General features: G+C 36.3%; 1 protein-coding gene across 3 annotated transcripts in view; it reads left to right on the top strand.

Moving 5' to 3' along the window:
* LOC123717909 (ATP-binding cassette subfamily C member 4-like) overlaps positions 1–19,726 on the top strand; it is a 68,790-nt gene extending 49,064 nt beyond the window's left edge. For all 3 annotated transcript variants that reach the window (XM_045674171.1, XM_045674172.1, XM_045674170.1), the window contains 15 exons: positions 1,991–2,184; positions 2,839–3,036; positions 5,610–5,818; positions 7,651–7,811; positions 10,092–10,318; positions 10,732–10,882; positions 11,880–12,006; positions 13,421–13,524; positions 13,856–13,973; positions 15,478–15,717; positions 16,479–16,665; positions 17,068–17,240; positions 17,556–17,655; positions 17,751–17,891; positions 18,366–19,726. In XM_045674171.1, coding sequence (XP_045530127.1) covers positions 1,991–2,184; positions 2,839–3,036; positions 5,610–5,818; positions 7,651–7,811; positions 10,092–10,318; positions 10,732–10,882; positions 11,880–12,006; positions 13,421–13,524; positions 13,856–13,973; positions 15,478–15,717; positions 16,479–16,665; positions 17,068–17,240; positions 17,556–17,655; positions 17,751–17,891; positions 18,366–18,410 — 2,375 coding nt within the window. In that variant the 3' untranslated portion in view covers positions 18,411–19,726. The remainder of the gene's footprint in view (positions 1–1,990; positions 2,185–2,838; positions 3,037–5,609; positions 5,819–7,650; positions 7,812–10,091; positions 10,319–10,731; positions 10,883–11,879; positions 12,007–13,420; positions 13,525–13,855; positions 13,974–15,477; positions 15,718–16,478; positions 16,666–17,067; positions 17,241–17,555; positions 17,656–17,750; positions 17,892–18,365) is intronic.
* The last annotated feature ends 1,563 nt before the right edge of the window (positions 19,727–21,289 follow it).

Raw genomic sequence — 21,289 nt, 5'->3', positions numbered from 1 at the left:
GAAACTAGCTGAACTAGTTTTATTATATTTCATACGATTACTTCCACTGCAAAAGAGTAAAGCAGAGCAGAGCAAGCGAGTTGAGAGAGTTTACCACGAAACTCGCTGAAATAGTTTTATTATATTTCATACGATTACTTCCACTGCAAAAGAGTAAAGCAGAGCAGAGCAAGCGAGTTGAGAGAGTTTACCACGAAACTCGCTGAACTAGTTTTATTATATTTCATACGATTACTTCCACTGCAAAAGAGTAAAGCAAAGCAGAGCAAGCGAGTTGAAAGAGTTTACCACGGACTCCCTACGAAACTAGCTGAACTAGTTTTATTATATTTCATACGATTACTTCCACTGCAAAAGAGTAAAGCAGAGCAGAGCAAGCGAGTTGAGAGAGTTTACCACGGACTCCGTACGAAACTCGCTGAACTAGTTTTATTATATTTCATACGATTACTTCCACTGCAAAAGAGTAAAGCAGAGCAGAGCAAGCGAGTTGAGAGAGTTTACCACGAAACTCGCTGAACTAGTTTTATTATATTTCATACGATTACTTCCACCGCAAAAGAGTAAAGCAGAGCAGAGCAAGCGAGTTGAGAGAGTTTACCACGAAACTCGCTGAACTAGTTTTATTATATTTCATACGATTACTTCCACTGCAAAAGAGTAAAGCAGAGCAGAGCAAGAGAGTAAAGAGGAAAAGGAGTCCGTTGCGTATGCTCTTAGAAAATTAGTTTTGAACGGAGTGTCTCGTAAATCGTTGTACATTCGTAATAAATCTCCATTTGCTTTCCTTGAATGTGTGATAGTTGATCCAAAATATTCTTCTTTTTATAGTGATACAGTTGTAAGATTTTATTTACCATAAAAAAATAAATCAATGGCGCTACAACCTTTTAGGTTTTCTCAGATTTCTAAATCTGATTCATGAATAGAATAGGCAAGTAGGTGATCAGACTTCTGTGGCTGACACACACTGCCAACTTTTTGGGTTTCCTCAAGCCGGTTTCCTCACGATGTTTTCCTTCATCGTTCGAGCTAATGCTAAATGCGCACATAGAAAGAAATTCCATTGGTGCACAGCCGGGATTCGAACCTACGACCTCAGGGGTGAGAGTCTCACGCTGAAGCCACTAGGCCAACACTGCTCTTGAACCATATTAATATAATCTTCAGAAAAATCTGACATAGTGAAATTCACAAAAACGTCTTCATGCTACGAAGGGCTGCCCAATACTGGTGCTCAGCTCCCCACTGGCAAAAGGACGCACCACCTCGCTGGTTGGGGCCAGGTTTAGCCCGAAAATTACTTTCATTCATTTCCCGCTGCCCGCTCCGCCTAGCCGCCGGACATCGTTGTCTGTGGAAGGCGAAATAAATTATATTAAAAACTCTTTCTTAGAAGGCAAAAACTATTATTTTATTTATTTTCTCCCATATAACATTTACAACAATAAATAAGATTACAGTTGAGAAGGTATTGGGAGACTGGTTTCCAAACTAGGTATGAACCTGTGATATGGATGACCAGGCTTCCATTCCACAGCAAAGTCATATTGAGTAATAACAAAAAGTACATACATATTTGACGTTTAGGCAAACAAATTTGACGTTTTAAATAGGGAAAGTAAAACAAAACAAAGCAGTCAACTAGTTAGGAGTTAGTAGAAATAAAGTTGTATGGGTGTATGTAAGGGTGTGTGTATGTGAGTGTGATAGTGGGAGAGGGAATGTACGTTAGTGAGTGAGTGTTAGAAGGGTGTGTGTGTATGTCAGGCACACAGTCATCAGTTATCATTTCAAAGTCAACAATTTCTCGCTCAAGGTCGGCTTTAAACTTAAAACTAGTTACAGGAGTTTTCGAATAATGTTCCTGTATGGACAAATATAAAAAGATTAACTCAAATATAGAAATAAACCTCCAAAGCTTACCGGTCGGCGTGGCGTAAAATTTTCTTCAAAAAATTTCCTAATTTCGTCCCTTTATACGTTCTAGGCCAACGTGCACGTATATCACTCGCTCGCGCGGTTTACAAACGCGCTGATATATACTTATTGGACGACCCACTGTCAGCCGTGGATGCTCATGTGGGCAGACATTTGTTTGAGTCCTGCGTTGTGGGGTACTTGAGGAACACGACCCGAGTGCTGGTCACTCACCAGTTGCAGTTTCTGAAAGATGTTGATCAGGTATGTACCAACTGACTCCAAAAAGGGAGGAGCCTTTTGACTTGTAGTTTAATCCTTATGTTATAAAATGTAATTCACTAATATAGTACAATACACTAATAGTGAGATTCTTGGGAATGATATCAGGGTATAAACCATGATGGAGATTGCCAAAATGTGTTTATTTTAATTTTGTGAAGATATTTTTTTAATTTTCTTCCTCACAAGGTTTGCCTGGACAAGATCGCTTGATAGCTATAAGGCCGCTCGTTGCATGCCTTATAATTTTTATTTATTAATAGGAATGTTACAGGATAAACCCAGACAATTTAAAACAAAATGTATGACACGTATTTTTAGTATTATTGGAAAAAAAGGAATGTTAAACTGGAGTTAGTCTTCTGCTCAACCAGCCCATTCCAACTCTTTTGTATGTGTTAAGGCATCTTTTCTGTTTCTACGGCGTAGCGCACAGTTTTTAATTTTATCTTCAACTCTGGCATCTATTGCTTCCTTTCCTTTGGCATACTCCAATATTCTTTATTAGCGCCTGAAAATCCACGTTTTGCATCCACATGATAGTCATGGAAGGATGCATGTATCCATGACTCCTCTCTTATTAAGTTTAGGTCGGATTTCAGAACTTTTGTATTAATTAGTAAATATTTTTTTTAGATTATTATTCTTAAGAACGGTGCAATAGCCGCGGCAGGAGATTTCGAAACATTAAGCGCATCTGGGCTGGACTTCGCCACTCTACTGGCGAGGGATGATCAGGATGACGAGAAGCCGGCTCTAGAAGACAAATCTAACGTTGACGAGGAATCTGTACTGCAAGGAAGTTTCAGGAAACGCCAAATGAGCATACATTCGGTAAGTGTTTTGTGTGCTTTCTATATGATAAAGAAGTTATTATCATCAGTGACATCAGTGTGTTACTCATTCCTGAGGTCGTAGGTTCGATCCCCGGCTGTGCTTCAATGGACTTTTTAGGCGCATTTAACATTCGCTCGAACGGTGAAGGAAAATATCGTGAGGAAACCTGCTTGTCTCAGACCCAAAAAGTAGGCAGCGTGCGTCAGGCACAGAAGGCTGATTGTCTATTAGATTGACAAATGATCATGAAACAGATACAGAAATTTGAGGCCCAGACCTAAAAGGGTTTTAAAACCACTGATTTTCTTTATTATCATACAGTCCATGGACCAAGATGGAATGGTTGCTGATCATACAGATATTGTTGAGTTATTAGTTAATGTTAAATGATACTTTTGCAATTTTTGGAGATTTTTGTCCCCCCGATGAAACGCGCCGTAACGTTTTCTGTATCCAACATTAAAACGTTTCGTGACCACCCCCAGTGACTCTTTATACCTAAAACTTACCTTTATGTGGTGTAAAGTACTGTAAAGTGGAAAATAATATTAAAAACTAGCTGCCCCCGCGAACTTCGTTTCTCCTCAATGTAGTTTTAGTTAGCCTTAATACCGTGACACGACAGAATAATTTTACTGTATTATCGTCACTATAATTTTAATTTGATTTACACTTCGGTCTAAGTAACACGTGGTTGGCTATGCTAATACCAAAAATTAAAATAGTAGAAATAGTATTTCGTTTACTACAAAATAAATTTAATTTATACTTTAGCCTCAATAACACGTGGTAATCATGATATTGAATTGTAGCTTATATGACACGTTTGTCGGTTTACCATAGCAGTGCCATCTATTGATTACTTACTCAATCCAGTCGAAAAGTATCGACATCTGTTAGGATCTTTTGGAGTTTACAGATAATTGTGACTGTCAATTAATTATAGACAAATAATTTGCAATAAAATAAAATTGCGACTATAATTAAAGATCTAAGCTATCCTATCTTTTAAGTTGGACCAGACTGCTCACGGTGTGCCAATTTAATTTAAAATCGGTTAAGTAGTTTAGGAGTCCATCGCGGAAAAACATCGTGACAGGGGATTTATATATATATTAAGATAATCGTAACGTTTAGTTTTACAAGAGGGGGGGTGCCCCCTCCTCTCCCCAAATTTCATTCATTCATTCATTCTCTACAGAATCGGTATTAAAACAAAATGGTGGTGAAAAAGATGGAAAGTTTCTTGCCATTTCTTCTCTATACGATTTTGAGGTGACAATACCTTACCTATATAAAAAGTGGCTTGACTATCTTGGTTATTTTGGGTAATTTTTTGGGATAATTTGCAAGAATATGGTACAAATATATTTTGGTGGTACTATCTAAACTTTGCATATTCTGCCACATATAATGGCGTACAAACTTGTCTTACATTACAATTGTACGAGCCAAGGCTGTACATTTTGCTCACTCAGGCTTTCTTAGTTTATAAGCGTGATGATCCCTATGTACGTGCCAAGGCTCGCACAAGTTGCTCATTTACAAGCTTGACGATTTCCTATATTTGTACGTGCCATGGCTGTACATATCGATCACTTTTAAGCGTGACGAGCGTGAGAGTATAGCCCGACGCAGGCACTCTCTTTGACTGTTAAATTGTATTCATTCGGTATATAGCAATTAGCACGTCATTATTTCGCTCATATTCTATTGTAACACGCGAGTGGTAAATATAGAGTAAATCAATAAATCTCTATTATTTGAAGCATCCCGTTGATCCAGGAACCGTACATTTTGGTCCTTCGAGCCATCCAGAATCGTACATTTATATCTTATAATCAAAGGTAGAATATCATCATAGTTAATTCTAATTTTCTATCATCATCATCACATTAAAACATATTATTACGTTATGAAATTAATATCAATTATAGTAAAACTAGTAGGAAGGAAGTGAAACTTCGTTATAGGCGTTGGAAAAACAATTACCGTCACATTTTTTCGTTACGTGCCATTTTTTCTTGTCCCTACCAGGGTTGATTCGAGAGCTTCGAAGCCATTAATAACAAAAAAAAACGGTAATAATCTTAGTAGTAATGTGGAAAAATTAAATAATTGTATTATTTGTATTCATGTCTATGATAATAAAAGCCTTTTGTTAAACATTATCTAATTTAACTTTATTTAACCAATTTCTGTAAAGTTGCATATAGTGGATCATGTTTTTAAAAATAAAGTCATAAATAGTTTCACTTACGTGTGTACACTAGTACACGCACGCATTTTTTTGAGAGCTTTGCTTAGTTTTTCTGACAAGAGGGGGGGGGGGTTTGGTTATAAATTGCTGTAAATCTGCTTACGTAATACTTGAACGGCGACTGTGACTCACCATGTGGACTTTTTGGTTTAATCCAGGACACAGCCGTCTAACTCCTGCACTCTCTAGTGCAAAACTGCTTCTTTTACCAATATGATAGCTTCATTGAGTGGTTTACTAACCTAATTTACCTAAACCTAAATTACTTACCTAATTTATAGGAAAATATATTTTAGTATATTACTTCCAGGTGAGTTCAGTGGACAATCTCACGGCCACAGCGCCACCGGAAGGTGGAAGGGAAGAAGCGGAGATGAGGTCGGCCGGTGCGGTGTCCAGCAAAGTGTACGCTGCGTATTTGCGGGCGAGCGGGAATCCCTTGCTGGTGACTTTGATGGTGTTGGTAGCTGTGCTTGCGCAGTTGTTGGGATCCAGCTCCGATTGGTGGACGAGTTATTGGTTAGTAGTTTTAAACTGTTCTTAGCAGTTCTCATAAACAATAAAGCGTGTGGTTTTTGACATTTTTTGTTAGGAATATTGAATGTGTTTTTTTTATGAATGGGCAGGAAGTCCATCTGATAGTATTGTCTTTTTTTTAACATAGTTTTTACACATTTAAAGTTTTTCTACCGGATTGAAGCTATGTATTATTGTTATTATAAGTTTATAATACATAACTTCAATCCGGTAAAAAAGTGTTTTCTTTAAGTTCATCTGATGTTAAGTGATACTGCCGCCCATAGACATATTGCCAGAAGGCTCCCAAGTGCCGGTTGCCGGTCTATGAGGGTCCTCTCAATTTAAAATTAAAAAAAAAACAGTATTTGTATAATTAAATTTTGCGTTGAGAGGTGATGATAAAAAATGAAAATTTTATCAATCTCGGAACCTATTTACTCATTAAATTGGTTAATAAATATACGAAGCCTATGTTTTAAAGACTGTATCTGTATAAAAATAACTTAATCTTATTATATATTAGAGTGGGTCAATTTTTTTTAAAGTAATCGTTTTCTTATAGCGAATATATGTTGTAGTTAGGTATCGTTATAAACCACTTAAAATATTATTGAATTATTTTTAGTCGTACAGCTCGGGCAACGCCCTTGAAGTTTTGAAAAAAAAGCTCAAGTATCCACTTTTACACCTTAACTTACACATTTTACGTTGGGTATATATGTATATATATACATATATATATATATATATATATATATATTAATGTGCATTCACATTCACGTTAGTTTTGTTATATGAACTCTGTTGTGTATTAAAAGAACATTCAGAGAATCCATGTATCAATGTGGCTAGTTTTTAGTGAAATGTTGCGAAATTGTATATTATGCAATTTTTATTTTAGAACATGGAAGTTAATGTAATATTATGTCAAATAATAGACAGTCATACAACTGCCCTATAATTGGAACAATAGACGATAGTATTGTCTTTTGTTAAAACTTTTTTTACCGGATTGAAGTTATGTATTAAACTAGTGAGTAAGTACTTAAGGTTACTAAGTCAATAATTTTAAAATTAAAAAAGTGTTTTCTTTCACTATAGAAGACATAATAAAAAACGTGTATACATAATATATATAATTTATTAAAGACATCAAAAATTTGTAATTCACCATATATCACAACTAAAACATATGGTAAGGTGCAAAATATTTGGAAGGCTGTAGATGGAAAAAATTATCTAATAACTTATGGACAATTTAATAGATAATGAATCCATCTGAAATGGTTAAGAATATAGCAAGAAATTATTTTAGAGGTCCATAATAATCATCAGTGATGGAAAACAAGCCACACAACCCAGAAACCTCCAACCTCTAGGCCTTTCCTCCCCTTTGTCCATTAAAATTCTTTTTCCTACTTCAATCTCTATCCTCCTATCTAATATAAATATTGATGTATATAGAATTTTAGCCAGTTTCATTTTTCATAACAATATAAAATTATAATCATTTATGAACTTATTATATACCTAATTTATCTGATACTTTTCAAAATTCCGATCCAATTTCCAAACCAATAAAATAAATCTAATAACACACTTCCTAACTTTTTTGCATGGCTGACGCACAAACCGTGCAGGCCAAGAAAGGGAAAAAAAAACCTCTAGGCCTCAATTGTCTATAGCAATTGTCACTCCACAGACTACATACTTCAAGTGTTAATTGTATAGAAAGAAGTCTATTCGTCCACAGTCTTCTGTGTCACCTTTTAGAGGAATATAACACCGCCTTGTCTTCCGAAACTGGATAAAGCATTGTTAAATTATTGCAGGGTAAATCAAGAAGAACAACATCCGCTAACGACGCTTCGCACGTTAGACTCGAACGGAACGGGGCCGCTCCAACTCACCTCGAACTTCACGAACGCGCTCGTTAATAACGCGGAGTTCCAATCCGGCCTCACGAGATATGATTGCATTTATATTTATTCCGGTAAGATTTCTTTTTAGAGCAGCAGTGGCTTCAGCGTGCGACTCTTATCTCTCAGATCGTTGGTTCGATCCCCGGCTGTGCACCAATGGATTTTGTTTCTATGTGCGCATTTAACATTAAATTTAAAAGATTTTGAGTTCAACAAAATTTGAGTTGAAGCCCGCTGATAAAATGCCTTGGCGTTGCGTGGAGATGTTGGGTCTCTCTGCATCTTCTACCGCATTTACCATGGGGAGTGTTCAGAAGAGTTGTTCGCTCTAATACCCGCAGCTGAGTTTGACTATCGGACGTCAAGGCAAAATACAAAATACCATCCGTATCACCTCGACGTCCGTCGTTCCACAACTGAGCGTTTTCGAAGGCAGTTCTTGCCGCGCACCACCACGATGTGGAACCAGGTGCCCACTGAAGTATTTCCGAACCATTTCGACTTAGGGTCCTTCGAGAAAAGAGCGTACCAATTCAACAGCCGGCAACGCACTTGCGAGGCTTCTCGCGATGTGAGTGTCCATGGGCGGCATCACTTAACATCAGATGAGCCTCCTGCCCGTTTGCCTCTTATAAAAAAAACTTGATAATAATCAATGGCGCTACAACCTTTTTAGGTCTGGGCCTCAGATTTCTGTACGTGTTTGTGAACTGAATAGGCAAGTAGGTGATCAGCCTCCTGTGCCTGACACACGACTTTTTGGGTCTAAGGCAAGCCGATTTCCTGCGCCAAAAATGCGTCTAAAAAGTCCTTTGGTGAACAGCCGGGGATCGAACCTACGATTTCAGGGATGAGAGTCGCACGCTGAAGCCACTAGGCCAACACTGCTTGGCTCTTATTGTTCGTAACAATATTCGTTTTAAGTTTTAGTAATGAAACCAAACTATGAAACAATAATAAAAAAAAAATTAAGTAATAGAAAGAATCTCAATGACTCAATCATAACATATCCTAGCATCACATGACATATTTTTAGTTTGTTGAATGATTAGAATAATATTTTTTTTTATTACTGGAAATAATAACTCGAATTGAAGTTGTAACTAAAGACAACTTGACATTTGATTTGACATTTTCGCAACGTCATAAATAAGAGTAACTCTAGAAATTTGGTGTCACCACCTCTCTCGCTTCCACTATCATGATATTCACCGTGCATGCTCGTCAGTAATGGGTACTTTGGCCATGTGGAACGGATTAGAAGCCGTAAGCGTTTTTGGCTTACAAGGCAACCGTGGTTGGTGAGGTTGGCTAGGTGTTGTCGTACCATACAAATCCAGGACGTACTAAAGAAGGCACATGGTGAATGTTATGATAGTAGAAACGAGAGGTATACAACCGTAGAAAGAGATGGAGATTGAGATCCGTGATCTCTGCCTACACCTTTGAGAAAAATGCGTGAATATAACTGAAAGAAAGAAATATAAACGTCTTAAAGTCCTAACAAGATATACAACGCATTTTATTAGTACAGATTTGTACTTATTTTATTGTATATGTGTAATTCTATATCTATAGAGATTTGTCGATAGGAATTTTACACTGTATAAACAGTTGGAGTATTCGTTTGTCCTTAATAATAATAATAAACACTACCCCAACTTCTTGAACCAGTTTCTTTCGTATACAGTTTCTGATATTTAATTTTAATATATATAAATCTCCTGTCACGATGTTTGTCCGCGGTGGACTCCTAAACTACTTAACCGATTTTAAAATAAAATTGCCACACCGTGAGCAGTCTAATCCAACTTAAGAGATAGGATATCTTAGATCGTTAATTATAGTCGTAATTTTATTTTATTGCAAATTCTTTGTCTATAATTAATTGACAGTCACAATTATCTGTTAACTCCAAAAGATTCTAACAGATGTCGATACTTTTCGACTGGATTGAGTAAGTAATCAATAGATGGCACTGCTATGGTAAACCGACAAACGTGTCATATAAGCTACAATTCAATATCATGATTACCACGTGTTATTGAGGCTAAAGTTGAAATTAAATTTATTTTGTAGTAAATGAAATTCAATTATTTCTACTTTTTTAATTTTTGGTGTTAGCATAGCCAACCACGTGTTACTTAGACCGAAGTGTAAATCAAATTAAAATTATAGTGACGATAATACAGTGAAATTATTCTTTCGTGTCACGGTTTTAAGGCTGACAAAAACTACATTAAGGAGAAACGAAGTTCGCGGGGGCAGCTAGTACTTATATATATCTTATTCGACGAACACGCCATGTCCACAATTTGACTTCAAATGTAATATTAAAATTTTCTTTCCAGCTATGATAATAGCCCTAGTGGTAGTATCTCTGCTCCGGTCTTTTCTGTTCTTTTCGATGGCTATGCGTGCGTCGACGCGCCTTCACAATAAAATGTTTTCGTCAATCACACGTGCACCAATGCGATTTTTCCATACAAACCCATCAGGGCGTATTCTAAATCGATTCTCGAAGGATATGGGAGCCGTTGATGAAGTGCTGCCATCTGCCCTATTGGATGTTTTGCAGGTTAGTTAACTTTTTCTTCTAACTAACTTCACGATTGTATTATAAATAGTTTTTGCGTCAGTGAATTTGTATTGAACAGCAAACATGGGTCTGCCAAGCGTCCGCGAAAACAAAACACATTGTAAAATAACTATGAATCCAAGGTTGCTAATCAATATTGATAATAATATAATGTTTATAATGTACATTGAAAGTTATATAATAGTCAGAAATTGAGGATTTTCCGTTTCGAAGGACCAATAACAGTCTGGACGTATAAGTCGATTTTAATATATAAAGGGTAGCTTTAAACACATGGAACGAATCACCAGTCACGTGACACGTGCCATCTCCTGTGCTGGATCCGGTACAATTCACTCAGCCCGAAATTTCATGCTTTGCAGACCTGCTTTAATGTTTCAATATTTTGGTAGATCGGCCTGTCACTCGTCGGTATAGTGGTGGTTGTTGCGACGGTGAACTACTGGCTGCTGATACCGACTGTGGCCATCGGTTTCGTCTTCTACGGGCTTCGAATATTCTACATAGCAACGTCTCGTAGTATCAAGCGCCTGGAGGGTGTAAGTGAGTCACCTGTGAACTGTTTTCTATAGGATATTTAATTGACTTGACATTTGACAGCTAAAAATTTATTTAAAATGAGCCGTCTGCGCCTGGCAGGTGCGATATATCGAATAATAAAAAAAATGTTAGTCTTTACTAGACAATGTTGACTGTTTATTTAAAGAGTAACTGTTCACTAAACAGTAAAATATAGCAGGGCTGCACCGAGTTCCATATTTTTGTTGTTTTTTTTTCAGAAATACTAATAAAAACATTGGAATATTTACAAAAAATTATGAATGTTTAAAAAAAATCTCCAATATGTAATGTTTTGTTAAGTTCAGCAAATCCGTAATTCAATATTCATTGACAACCTGTATAAAGTTTGCCGTTTCAGCTGGGTTGGTAAATACATTTACCGAAAACTTATAAAATTTCTTATTGATGTTCAGTTAATAGCCTTTTAATTAACGGCCAGAAAGATGGTCAGCCAGTTAATCAAACAACTTGCTAATTACGCTAGTTGGATGCGACATATATATCATCAGTAAAAAAGTAAGTTTTTGGTAAAAGTATTTAACAGATTTATTGATAGCATATGAAAATGTTTAAATGAAACAAATACGAAACGCAATGTTATTAACGTATATAAGTATCTTACCTTACAGATTATTCACGGCCTTAAATTTTACCATACACTTAAATTATAAAAATACTAAAAACTAGTATTGTTAACATAGCTTTTACACATTAAGAAAAACACTTTTTTAACGGATTGAAGCTATGTATTATTATTATTAAAAACTTACAATTATTTACATAATTTTAAGCGTGCGTGGTCACCGTGACTACAATAATACTAAGCTTCAATCCGTTCAAAAAGTGTTTTTCTTAAAGACTAAAAACAGATAAAAACCGCTTTAACTTGCTTATAAACTTATCTTTTTTATTAAATTTTAATGCATTTATTAAAAGTATTCGTTGGTCCCTTTCTGAAAATTTATATTTTTTTCTTCAGCTCGCAGTCCCGTGTTCTCACACCTCAACGCCTCCCTTCAAGGGATTACTACAATACGAGCCTTTGGCGCTCAAGAGACACTTATCAAGGAGTTCGACAACCATCAAGACTTACATAGCTCCGCTTGGTAAAATATTCAAATTTATTTTCTATTCTAATAATATACATAGGAAATATCTGTTTGCATTGACTAAGCTGAAAGACTACAGGTCTGATATGAAAAATTCTTTCACCAAAACCCTCCGTTATACCTGATGTATTCATCTATAGATTTTCAAAAAAGTTATATAGTAATAGTAAATTATATAAATCGCGTACGCTTTGGAAACTATTGACAATAGAGCAAAGTGATGTACTACAGTTTTATAGAAGACATAATTGTCTAAAAAAATCTTTTGGCTGACATAAGCCTTAAGCTTTAGAACATGCTACGGACGTATTAATGAGGGTAGATCCGCAAATCTTTTTTTTTATATCCAAGGCATTTGCGCATACGCCTCTGAAAGTTGCAGTATGTGTGAGTCGATCCACACCAAAATTTCTGCTATTCAGAGTCTGGGTGAGCAATACTCATTCAAACCACCTCGAGTAGTTCTTTCTTTCGGGGTAGATCAGCACATAAAGATTTAAAATTAGTCCCTGAACATAGACTATATTTATTTCCAAAATATTAAAAAGTCCAGCTCTGGAAAGCCGATAAAGACAATTTACTGCGAAATTTTTACTTTTCGAGTGCTTTGCAGTCGTAGTCTTTTTATTTAACCTTATTGTAATGTTGCCAGATAATGTTAATACATTATTTATTTGAACAAGATATTTACCAGAATATCAGCTGACGTGCGTCTTCAAATTTGTTACCATACATGCAATCCAAAAAACCTATTGATAATAAAATCGGGAGATACAGTAAGAAGAGAGATTGTTTTAAATTTATTCTCTACATATGAAATTGTATCATAGAGATCAGTGAACCGCGCGTGGATGGAAGACATGCCGCCAATTTGAGGTTATTATGTATCAAGATTTGCAATATAACTTTGAATGTAAAACGATGTTTGTTTAAGTTTTTATTCGTCTTCAAATTCTATCTAATTGGTTTGGTCCCTGTGGAACTGTACGTTTAATGCTGCTATTGCGATACTTATTGGTTGAGCGAAGACTCGAAGACCGCGAAGACCAAGCCTCGGGTCACGGCACTGTGTACCACCAACTTTAACTCACGTATTGTTGGTGACGAAGCGAAGAAATACAATTTTCATAAAATTCTGAAGCTTACGTAGTGTGTGGCGTGTAGTGATAACACTATAATATTCACTTGCACACAAAAGTTCACGATTCAAATCACTTATACGATTACACACTTCACTAATTGTCTATAAATGTCTAAAATTCCGGCTCGAAGGACCAAAATGTTGTAATATTTATTTCGTAAAAATGTGCATCACACTATTTACACTAACAAAATAACAATTTCATCGTGCACACGCATTTAAATAATATGTTCATATTTTAGGTTTTTGCTAAATATTTTTTTTTTACAGGTATATGTTTATCGCAAGTTCCCGTGCGTTTGGATTCTGGTTGGACTTGGTCTGCGTGGTTTACATCGCAGTAGTTACCATGAGTTTCCTCGTTTTTGGACAAGGTAAATAATAAGTTCAAAATTAATCACTATGAAGGTGTTGTAGTCGCAAGTTCGATATCCGGCTGTGCACAAATGGACTCTATTTGCGTATTTAACATAGTGACGAAACCATGTCTCAAATCCAATATTCTACAGATTGTCATACAGAAGGCTGAACTAGTCTAGGAAATAGAAATTATGAAAAGATACAATCTGAACACAAAAATCAAGTTTGCATTGATGGAGGAATTGTATTAGAAACACGTGTTTGTCATTCGGTTCAAAAATATTTAAAATTTTAACAGGAGTGTATACGATTACAGTAAAATAATGAAAAACATATTGTTTACAGAGAAATATGGAGGCAACGTGGGTCTAGCAATCACCCAAGCGATGGGCCTCACCGGTATGTTCCAATGGGGAATGAGGCAGTCCACAGAACTCGAGAACCAGATGACTAGTGTGGAGAGGTAAAAAAACCGCGCTGTCCATTATCTGTGCTTTTTTCTCTCTAATCTGTGACCTCGTGCCGTTTTTAATCTGTATTATCGAAGTCAAGATATAGTGACGTTTACTTTATGTCCCTAGAATTTTGAAGCATACTTTTTCCGAAATCTATTGGAAATTATTTTTTTCAATGGCAACATTTATTGTCATTGTCATCTGTCAAAGTATAAGCCTAAGTCTTGGAAATTGTGAGTTAAATGCCGAAAACAATTAAAAGCCATTTAAGAAAAGTCGTCCATAGTATAGTCTTTTGTTAACATAGCTTTTACACATTAAGAAACGAAAACACGCGAAACGTCGAAAAAAAATTTAAATTTGATATTATCTAAATAATAATTATAAGTTTATACATAGCTTCAATCCGTTTAAAATGTGTTTTCTTAAAAGTCGTCCATTTAAGATTTGTCGAAAAGTCTGAATGGAGTGTTTGACATGTGTCAAATGTCATGCATGTGTATGTGGTGTTGCTATAATCAGAGTCAATCGACGCCAGAGCAGATTATTTTATTGTTCGGGCTAATAAAATCATTTATTCATTTTGGTAACACAATGAACGTGAAGAAATACATATGAAATGCTTTTATTTACATTTACTGCCCGTTCTGAAAACAAGAGCGTAGAACGGAAGAGAAGAACTGGCAATAAACTCTTTAATCGCCAAGTATTTTGTTTTAAAAAATGTTTGTTAGGAGCTGCAACTATCACACCATGTTCCACATGACATCTTAAGTAATTAATAGTGAATTAACAATTATTCTAGTTTACGAGTTTTTGCCGAATATGTATTTATTTATTTACACTTCGTTACACTACAATATAAAAAAATTAACATAATAAAATCAAAAGGACTGGCGGCCATATCGCTTACGAGCAATGTCTTCGAAAAAATAAAAATTTATTAAATTACATAAGATAGTAGTGCAAAAATACATGCTATACACTATTAAGACAAAACTAAACAGGAACAAAAAAAACAAATTAAACTAAAAAGATGATACATTAAAAGTAAAAAGACACTTAAATCACGATAATTTAAGATAAGTCTCACGTAAGTTAGTAGTAAGTAAGAAAGTTAGGGATACGATGTGGACAGGTAATGTTTGTACAGAAGAAATTTAAAGAAAAATAGAGAAGGAGCTAAGCGAATAGGAACGGGAAGTGAATTCCATAGCCTAACTGAAGAGACCTTAAAGGCCGGCCGCCTGCGATCCGCGAAGAAAGGAAAAGTTATGCAATGGAATTCCAAGGATAGTTTTCGGAAGAGCGTAAGCTATAGTTATGGGCTCCCAAAAATTTGAAATCATTTTTAAGATAGGAAGGAGTTTTAGGGTTGAACAGAATGGAATATAGGAGATGGAGAACATGAGCATCACGTCGCTGACGAATCGGTAACCAGTCTGACCATCCATTAATTTAAGATAGACATTACTCTAGCAGTCACCTTCTGATATTTTAAGAAATTTTCAGGATAGAGGAGTACTCAAACATAGAGCCTGAACCACCACTGGAATCGGAGCAGAGCAAAAAACCGCCCCCATCGTGGCCTGACGCTGGTCGTTTGGATTTCAAACACGTCTTCCTTTACTATGCCCCGGGGGAGGCGGCGGTTCTGAAGGATCTCACCATGGAAATTCTTCCCCGGGAAAAAGTGGGAATTGTCGGCAGAACTGGAGCCGGGAAGAGTTCTCTTATAAACGCTTTGTTCAGGTAAGTTTTACGCCGGTCGTACTTTAATCTAGAGCTGTCAAACCATTTCCGTATGAAGTTTGACATATTTGACAGCCCACGTGAGCGTGTGACACGATACGAATTACAATTAGCTTTTAAATCATATAAAACAGCTACTAATTATTTAGCCACAGTCTTTTTGTCTTAACTGTCATTTGTCAACTTCAACTTTTACATCAAGATTTCACAGACTTAAATAAAATAAAAATCGTGTGTAATTGACGTCAAAAATACAATTATTTTTGAATTATTACAAATATTTTAGTTAATACAGACGTATTTGTGTTTTTAAAATTGTTCAATAATATTTTATTAAAATTCTTAAAAGGCCGGCAACGCACTTGCGATCCGTATGACATCGAGAATGTCCACGGGCGGCGGTATTACTTACGGTATTAAAAACCATCGAATGAATAAATCCATACTTTTTTGACGCTTGTCTGACTTCTCTCGGCTAAGTCTGGACTCTGAATCTTACTTAGTACCGTTCATGATGATTAGTCATTCTATATTAACAGACAAATTTGACTTTGACAAACTTTCACACAGGTATTGTGTCAAAACGTGTCAAAGAAACTAATCTAAATTTAAAAGGTATACTCAAATAATTTTGCAAAAAATTATTCAATGACTTGGTTAATTGATGTTATATGAGACTTTTGCTTGCTTTCTCAAGGGATTCTGACACCATGACAAACCCTGGAGAAACTCTTAAGAGGAATTTCTGTTGAATTTTCCAGGCTAGCAACAATAGAGGGCGAAATAATAATCGACGGTCGTGAAACAGCGTCTCTAGGTCTTCATGAGCTTCGAAGTCAGATCTCCATCATCCCACAGGAACCAGTTCTCTTCTCGGGGACTATGAGGCACAATTTAGATCCATTCGACGAGTACCCCGATCAGGTGCTCTGGAGGGCTCTCGAAGAGGTGATTGTTTTAAAAGTTTCTACGGTTTTTGAGAAGCCACCACCAACCACAATGAACTGGAATTCACGGTGGTAGGTTAAACAGTAAAATAACTGTTGGAAATTGGGGTTTCTATAAAAAAAAATGTCTAAATTGGTGATTTCTTTTGCTGTGCTACAACCTTTTAGGTCTGAGCCTCAGATATCTGTTCCATGGGCATTTCTAATAGGCAAGTAGATGATCGGTCTTCTGTTCCCGACACACTTGGGTCTACCCCAAATAGTGGAGTGGAAGGTAGGAACCCAACAGGAGTTCAGGGAAGACCTTGGACCAAGTGTTAATAATTCAGTGGCGCTGTAATCCTCAGCTTTGCGGCAGATTTCCTGATATCACTATCCAACTGAAATGATTAATCAACAATAGGTGGAGTTAAAAGAAGCGGTAATGGAGCTGCCAGCCGGTCTGAGCTCCCGTATGTCCGAAGGCGGAGGGAACTTCTCGGTGGGCCAGAGGCAGTTGGTTTGTCTCGCTCGGGCCATCGTCAGGCGGAACAGGTTGCTCGTGCTGGACGAGGCCACGGCGAATGTGGATCCGCAGTAAGTTATTTATATTTTGGAGTATTTCTGATGAAGGTTTTTTGAGGATCTTGCTAAGAGTGTTGGCATCCTGCTACCCTCATCTCTGAGGTCGTAGGTTCGATCCCCGGCTGTGCACCAAAGGACTTTTTAGGCGCATTTAACATTCGCTCGAACGGTGAAGGAAAAACATTGTGAGGAAACCGGATTGCCTTACACCCAAAAAGTCGTATGTCAATCACAGGAGGCCGTTCACCTGCCTATTAGATTGTCAAATGATCATTACACAGAAATCTGAGGCCGAGACCTAATATGATGCCCTAATTAAATTTTCAGAACCGATGCCCTCATCCAAACAACGATTCGTAACAAATTTGCTGACTGTACAGTACTCACAATCGCTCACAGATTGCACACTGTCATGGATTCGGATAAGGTGAATTGCACATCTAACGGCTGGACTGATTTTGATGAAATTTTTGTTGTTTGCAGATTGTTTTAAAAACTATACAATTTGTTGTGATTTTCCAGGTTCTAGTGATGGACGCCGGTCAAATGGTGGAATTTGACCACCCCCACATGTTACTGCAGAAGCCCAGTGGCTTTTTACGAGCTATGGTGGACCAGACTGGCCGGTCTATGGCCGATATCCTCGCAAAAGTCGCTTTACAGGTCTTTTTGATTGATCCCTTTATCCTCAATCTAATTTACGAAATTATAAACGAATCCAGAATTCCCAGGTCCCAGGTCGTGGTTCAATTTCGATAATTATTGTGTCTAACATGTCTGAAACACATACGACATGTCAGGCACAGAAGGCCGATCAACTTATCAACGAATCAGATCTAATCTTAAAATGTCTCGAGATCCCTTGAAAGCTTTAAGTTGGCTTCGTTATTTCACTGGTGATTTAATGATCACCCGGCAACGCACTCGCGAGCCTTTTTGTGTTGATTGTTCATTGCTGTATCACTTAACATCAGATGAGCCTCCTGCCCGTTTGCCTGCTTAAACTCTTTGAAGAATAGGCAGGTTTATGACAGGCGTCCTTGCTTGAATATGTTTTATACATTTTCATTGACCGTAAAGTCAGGAAATTCTTGACTTAATTTGTAGGTACCCACAATAATAATATTTTATTTTCAGGCGTACAACAAAAAGTACCCGCAAACTTCAGAAGTCGCCGAATGAATGTTCCTACTTAGTGATAAATACTTAATACTCCCGCGATGGGTTTTCTCTAAGTGAGATTTTTAATTTATTTGCATGCATTTCATTAAGACGAGTTCCAATTTTACGCTTAGACTGTAATCTATACCAAGAATCTCCAAAAATATATACTATCTGTGTACTTTTGAATACTTACGTCCGGGATCCAAAAAGTCCCATCTGCGCATGGGCCGAAACCTACGACAATTATATTTGTATAAATCTCCTCCGACTCGTTTTTATGAAATCGCATTTATTAAGGATATTTATATTGTCCGGTGAATAACTGCCGTATCGAAATTATGATTTAAAAGCTCAAATTTGTATGCCCTAGGGGTTTGTACGGTCGTTTCTGGGTGCTAGTACGTACAGTACTTAATTTTTAAGTAGTTAAATTATTCCGGACCGAAGGACTCTCGTGTACGGGTACCGTCAAATTTCGTGACATTAGGTTGACAGTTGGCGTCTGTCATGTCGCGTTTAAATTCTAGGATGATTGGGGGTTTTGGTGCGTTTTGTCAATGGGTTAAACAAATTATTTTCAGATTGTTCCACATGTAACCGTGTTCAAGAAAAAAATCATGATTTTCGTAAAAATCGTTTTTAATTTGATGAATCTATTAAATCTTTTATTTATTTTTTTACTTTTGAGGTTATATGCTAAATATAACTTTCGACAATTGACATTTTTAATGTAAATAATTTTGTTTTTTTCTTTGATACACCTTGGCTACACCTATATCGAGAGAGAACGGGCTTTAGATCATTAGCCACAGAAGGCTGATCTATCTGTCTATTGGAAAACAAATGGTCACGAAACAGACACAGAAATCTGAGGCCCAGAAGTAAAAGATAGCCATAAAATAGCTCGCGGTTTAACATACATACATGTAGTTTTTGTTTAATCACATTGACAGAGCCCACAAATACTGTAAGTTTAACGTTCAGGCTAATTCGACACTGGGCGAAACGACTCCCGCATGTCTCCAACCTCTTCTAAGTTGTGATAATCTGGGCGAAACGACTCCCGCATGTCTCCAACCTCTTCTAAGTTGTATTAATCTTCCCCATATTGATTTGTGTGTAGCGTTTGAACTGTCATTTAATTTGACGTTATCTGTACATAGGTACTTAACTCGTTACCAATTTACTTAAATCGGGTAATTTTATTGATTAAATGTGTGTTTTCTCGAATATTGAAATTTGTGTGATTTGTAATGAACAGTGCCTGCTAATTATAATGAATCTATTTTATTAAGATCTTGTTTGTTGAATGTTAATTAAATATATTTGCAATTTTTGTTGGTTTTATTTTCGAATCGAGTTTTGAACGAGCTGATCATGAGACGAGACAAAAACGTGCGGGATGGAGATGAATCAGAAATCCTAGATATCATTATATTTATGGAAACAAGATCAAATCATTTCATTCAATTAATTTATAATATAAATAATTTTGTGTATTATGATTTTCTAAGGAAATAGACAACAGATGTCGGAAACTTTTGATCGGATACCGCACATCGGACCGGTCAATTCTCAATTAGGAATAAGTCTATAATATAGATCATTGATCGTGCATCCTAGTTATTTAATTACAGTTATTTCAATGCATTTTGTTTTTTTTTCTTGGGATTCATTGCATTCATTTGCATTTTACAATTGCACAAGATGCATTATTAGATAGGATTTTAAGAGAATCGGATAAATTAGAGACCACCATCCACCGTGCTTTTAAAACGTATTTAAAAGGTTTAGAAGATCTGGGCTCACAAATACGCTGAGTGAGACCAGAAACATTACAAGTGGCGTTGCAATATGCAAAGGAAGAGATTTAAATAATTTCTCTCCAAAACAACTTGCAGCCAAAATTAACTAAAACTATTCATAGACTACCGAACGGTTAAAATGCTAAGATACAAAGTTTTACACCTCAACGACCCAACAATTGTTTAAAGCTTTACTCGTTACGTTTCAAGAGACAAACTGACTAGGTATATAAAACATAAATGAAATAGACTTAACAGTTAAAATCATTCGAACCGGACTCCAGAGTTTAACGAGGCATCATTAATTCATTAAAACTCTTAATAAATTTATTTCTAGGAATCTTGATCAAAATAACGCTCTGAGATATGAGACAGCTATTCATGTTTTAAAATCAAATAATAAAGAATTAAGTTCTAGATTTAATCAACATATTTCACTTTTTAAAGAAATAGCATAGAACAAACTCAGGTATTGAATAATTTAACAGATAATGAAATTAAATTAAGCAAAGCCCTTTACTATATAATAAACATGTCTTACTCTGACAATCAAAGTGTAATTCGATACTCCCACTTGCCGTGAATGTTCAACATTATAAGCGATAGCGTGCATAACGATAATTAGCATAGAAAATATTAGGTCCTTAAATATGAAATTGGCGTTTTGTATGGGAGGAACAAAAAGTCGAATATTTTTAAATAATATATATTTAATTAATCAAAGTATGAACCATTGTTTTGTATGCACTTTTGCCATCTCATAGGTAGTTCATTGATCCCTTTACTAAAAAAACCAGTCGGACGGGAATCAATAAAATCTGTGAAGGCGATTTGGACTGCCCCATCAGAGTTAAATTTTTTCCCTTGCAAGAAGTTGTCCAAATTTTGAAAATAATGGTAATCTGTTGGAGCAAGGTCCGGGGAGTACGGAGGATGTCTTAGACATTCCAATTGAAGCTCTTCTAATTTGGTAGCCGTCTGTTGTGCAGTGTGTGGTCTAACGTTGTCGTTAAGTAGCAGTGGCGTGGAGCGATTGACCAGCCTTCCTTCCAGCCAGGCCAGCTTTTCCATCATGGTTTGCAATTGCTGACA

The sequence above is a fragment of the Pieris brassicae genome, chromosome 13 (genome assembly GCF_905147105.1).
Source record: "Pieris brassicae chromosome 13, ilPieBrab1.1, whole genome shotgun sequence".
Classification (NCBI taxonomy): domain Eukaryota; kingdom Metazoa; phylum Arthropoda; class Insecta; order Lepidoptera; family Pieridae; genus Pieris; species Pieris brassicae.
Note: the sequence above shows the minus strand (reverse complement) of the source record. Positions and strands in the feature narration are given on the sequence as shown.